We start from the raw sequence: 4,468 nt of genomic DNA, 5'->3' as shown, positions 1-4,468 counted from the left end.
TCCTGGGCCCCACTGGTCACTCTTGGGCGGGGTAGGGCCTGGGAGAGTTAGAGACACAGGTACATGTACAAGTACCTACATGGTTTCCCCCACCCCCTTCTCCTCTTTCCACCTCCAGCAGAGAAATACCCTCCAGCCGAGGGTCTGGTCCCATCTGTCCTCACACCCCTTGGGACCCTTTCCTTTCCAGCCCCTGCTGCTGACCCGCTCCTACTCTGCACCAGGAGTCCAGATCCACTCACTCTTGGCCAGAACTGTAGTGGGCCCGGGACCCCTGCCTAGGCACTTGTGTGCTGGGAATCAGAGAACCCAAGTTCAACCCGGGTTGAACTTAAGTTCCAGAGTCAAGAGGCAACTTCCTGGGCCTGGATGCTTCCAGCTCTACAACAGGGAGCTGTTCTTGGAGCTGTTCTCAGGCTGCAGGGATGATACATGTGAAGGCTCTGTGTGAACTCTGTGTGAGGATCCTGAATTTTCTACTGCCTTCTTTGTCCTTAGCTCCAGCCACCTGGGAGCCGAGCAGCAGCAGCTCCCAAAGTCGTACCAGACACCAAGAGCCCCAGCCGCACATTTAGTTATGTGGTTCTCATGAACCCCTGCTTTCTCCTGCCTTCTTGGCCTGGTATGGCAAGGATCCTGGAGCTGGGGTAGCCACCCAAAGCTGGGACCTTGCCTGGTATGGGAAGGAAGGGACTGGATTCCATGCTAGACCCACACAGATAGGTATTGTGTGAGGGTCCTTGTTAAGGAGAAGGGAATGGGGACTCTCAGAGTCAAGAGAACTGCTTGTGGTCCCAGTTTGGCCCCTTGGGGACATCAGTGTCTCTCTGCCTCTCAGTCTTCCCTTCCGCACAACTGGAGGAGGGTCATATCCTGCCTGGGTCCCAGGGCTGTTGGGAGAAAATGAGGCCCCAATCGGCCTGTCCTTTTCTGGCCCTGGCTACATTGCACCCTCACCCATCGGCCCTTAGTTTATCCTGCCTCAGAGACCCCCAACCTCTTCCCTAGCACATACACCTGCTTTGGGGCCTTTGGCCTCAGATGACCTGCAGTGGCTCTCCAGTTACAGGGAGCAGAAAGACACTTCCTCTGGGTCAGGAATGGTGCTGCCTGAGTGGGCTGACAAGCTGGAGGGGAGGACACTGCTGTTCTTTCTTCTGTCCTTTCTGGGTTTGGCTTCTCCTCTGGGAGTGTCAGGAGACTGGGATGGTGGTAGTGATGAAAAGGGGAAGGGTCCAGGTTTGGGTGGGAGCAAAGAGAATTTCCTAGCCTGGGATAGGATGTGAGCAGCCTTCCTGGTCGAGTCCTTTTCTTTGTCTCTCCTAAATCTCACCTTCCCTGGACCTGACCTCCCATTCTTTTTTCCCTGCTCCCAGCTACTCCTCTGTTGGGGGTGGTTGGTGAAATAGAGCATGCTAGAGAGAAGATCTGAAAGATGTGGTGTCAGGGGGAAAGGAGATCATTCTGAGGTTCCCAGCTCTCTCACCCAACACACACACACTCACACAGGATGGGAGCCTGGCTGTCAGTGAGAGAGCAGAGCTAGAATGGGAGAGGGACCTCACAGCTAGTGGCAGAGGGGGGAAGCTTAACTGAATTGACTGGTCAGGACAGGGAGAAGTAGAAGGTGGGCAAGCAGGGGGCACCCGCCCATCCCTCCCTCAGGGGCACAGGCCACTGGTGAGGTAGGGGAGCAGCAGACAGGGTCAGCTGCAATGGTAGGTTGGTGGGGATGAGGGAAGAAAAGATCCTGAGTTTCTTTTCTTTTTTTATTTTTTTTGGCTGCGCCGTGAGGCCTGTGGGGTCTTAGTTCCTTAACCAGGGATGGAACCCCAGCCCCACAGTGAAAGCACTGAGTCCTAGCCACTGGACAGCCAGGGAATCCCCTGAGTTATTTTCAAGACTAAAAAAGACCCAAATCCTGTAGCCAGAAAGACTGTTACATTTGCTTTTTTTTTTTTTTTTTTCGGTAATCATTTATTGATCGCCTCCTTAACGCCAGGTACTGCGAGCCAGTAAAAACTCCTGTCTTGGGGTTGGAAGTGTGGAGAAGGGGCAAGAAAATTCAAAACAAATGGTGGCGGTTTCAACGTGTTATGGGCACTCCAGGGTAGGAAAGGCAGGAGACAGCTTAGAGGAGTTGACATTTGAGCCGGCCAGGAAGGTGGAAAAAGGGGCTTTAGTGTGGCCCTTCCCCCAGGTCGGCAGCTGGAGCTCAGCCGGGAGGGCCCACTTCGCTCTCGGCTCCGATCCCCTTTCAGCCCATTCATCCATGCCTGGGCCGGGGGTGGGCGGGCAGACAATCAGACACTGTTTTATCACAGGCATCGGCTGCAACCTCCCGCTTGGCGCCCACAGCGCGCGGCCGCCGGGGGAACGAGTCCCCCCGGAACACAAGCGTCCGGGCCTCTCACGCCTGACCAGGGAGTCGGGCCGGAAGGCGGGAGGTCAGTGCTGCGACCCGTGAGACGCTGAAAGCACGCCCTCCGAGCAGGTCCATCTTTCCCCACAGCCCCGCCCCGACTCCGGCCCCCAGTGTTCCCGGTGCCGTGGCCGGCCACTGTTCTCCCCTCCCGGCTTTTGACCCGCAGAGACCGTGACCTGCGTACTACAACTCCCAGAAGGCTTCGCGACCAGGCCGCTTAGCACCATTGGAGAACGGCAGGGGGTGGGCCCTAATCGGAAAGGCCTAACAACCCTCGAGCGCTGCCGGAAGTTCCGGGAAGTGGGCTGGGAGGCTGGCCCGAGCTTCTGGGTTGGTCGCGCGCCTTCCTGAGGCTAAGATGGCGGCCGAGCATCCCGAGCCCCCTAAAGGGGAGTTGCAGCTGCCGCCGCCGCCGCCGCCCCCTGGGCACTATGGTGCCTGGGCTGCCCAGGAGCTTCAGGCCAAATTAGCAGAGATCGGAGCTCCGATCCAGGGTGAGGAGCACGGGAGGTCAAGAGCGGGAAAGTGCAGGCCTGCGGGGAAGCGGAGCTGGTTACCCCGGAGACTCGGGGGCGGGGGTGGAGGCTGGCCGCGGGGGCCTGACTTGGGCTTGCTCCACCTGACCTACCCCATTGATCCTGTGCTTTGCCCAGCAGGGAGTCGCGAGGAGCTGGTGGAGCGGCTGCAGACCTACACCCGCCAGGTAAGTGTTGGTGGCGGGACATCAGGGTAGGCCGAGCTTTTCGAGGAGGCATTAATGATCCCTCACAACTCGGTCTTCGTTCTTAAAGTATCTCCGTACAGCAAGTGGGGTCTTGCTCTTTTTGCCTCTTCTTGCCTGCTCAGATATATCGGTCTTCCTGAGAGCCCAGTCCGAGCTCTGGCAGACAGGCTCTGGGTAAATTTTGTTGAACAGAACGAATGTTGTTCAGTGGAAGAACTCCTTTTGGGCTGACTCAGAGTCCTTCTCTTTCTCAGACTGGCATCGTCCTGAATCGGCCCCTTCTGAGAGGTGAAGATGGGGACAAAGCTGCTCCCCCTCCTATGTCAGCTCAGGTAAGGAGATTGTCCGGCTTGATAATATCCGTTTCTACTCACAGTAGCCCATCCTCTCACATGGAATGTACGGGAGGGATGCAACTAGCCGATTGGGCAGGGAGGTACTGTGATGACAGAATTGGGAACCCTTCAATTCTCCCTTGGTCCTGATCCTTGCCTCTTTCCTCGGTGTCAGATCCTCCAAATACTACATGTCATTTAAGATTCAGCTTAAATATCTGGAAGGCTGATTTACTCCTCCCCCAGTGGAACATAGTCACCCTCTTCTCTGCCCTCCCAGCACACAGTTGCCATGTTGTTCAGTGAGAAACTAGAGCTTACTCCCTGATTTGATTTCATACTCTCTATATTTAGTGAGTCCTTGGGGGCACAGTGGCTCCAGCTCCTCTCAACTTCCATGTCTTTTCTGATCCAGGATTTGACTCTCTTTCTTTAGAGCAGTGGCTCTGACTTGGGGTTCAGGGATTTCTATGTGTGGGATGAGAAGTTCTTAGATGGCCTTTTGAGGTGTCCCTGAATCTCCTGAAATTGTAAGCAAAGTCTGTGTTCGTGATATTTTTCTGGAGAGCGAGTTGATAGCTTCCATTCGTTGGTGCCCCAGAGTTAACATGGCCATAGAGTATTCTTGATATCCTTGATATTGCTGTAGAGTATTCTTTTCCTGAGCGCAAGAATTATGCGTCATTGGACTTCACATCCCAGCACCTGGCTTATAGCAGTTCCCCAGCAAATGTCTGCAGTTAGATAAATGCTGCCTAGTTAACGGTCTTATTTTCCCCACAGCTCTCTGGGATTCCCATGCCACCCCCCCCCATGGGACTCCCTCCTCTGCAACCTCCTCCGCCACCCCCACCACCCCCACCCGGCCTTGGCCTTGGCTTTCCTATGGCAGTTGGACCCCGCCCACCAAACCTGGGGCCCCCTCCTCCTCTCCGGGCGGGCGACCCCGTGGCGCTGTCAGAGGAAGAGGGGCTAAAAGTTGCG

At 55.8% G+C, this 4,468-nt stretch overlaps 1 protein-coding gene across 2 annotated transcripts in view; it reads left to right on the top strand.

Annotated features, from left to right (window-relative positions):
- Positions 1-2,743: 2,743 nt before the first annotated feature.
- SF3B2 (splicing factor 3b subunit 2) overlaps positions 2,744-4,468 on the top strand; it is a 14,615-nt gene continuing 12,890 nt past the window's right edge. Inside the window, exons 1-4 of one of the 2 annotated variants that reach the window (XM_007461963.1) lie at positions 2,744-2,919; positions 3,082-3,128; positions 3,404-3,481; positions 4,268-4,455. In XM_007461963.1, coding sequence (XP_007462025.1) covers positions 3,444-3,481; positions 4,268-4,455 — 226 coding nt within the window. In that variant the 5' untranslated portion in view covers positions 2,744-2,919; positions 3,082-3,128; positions 3,404-3,443. Of the gene's footprint in view, positions 2,920-3,081; positions 3,129-3,403; positions 3,482-4,267; positions 4,463-4,468 lie in introns of both variants that reach the window. The other variant, XM_007461962.1, reaches the window with a different exon arrangement.

This window comes from Lipotes vexillifer, unplaced genomic scaffold, assembly GCF_000442215.2.
Source record: "Lipotes vexillifer unplaced genomic scaffold, Lipotes_vexillifer_v1.1 scaffold1129, whole genome shotgun sequence".
NCBI classification, from domain to species: Eukaryota; Metazoa; Chordata; class Mammalia; order Artiodactyla; family Lipotidae; genus Lipotes; species Lipotes vexillifer.
Note: the sequence above shows the minus strand (reverse complement) of the source record. Positions and strands in the feature narration are given on the sequence as shown.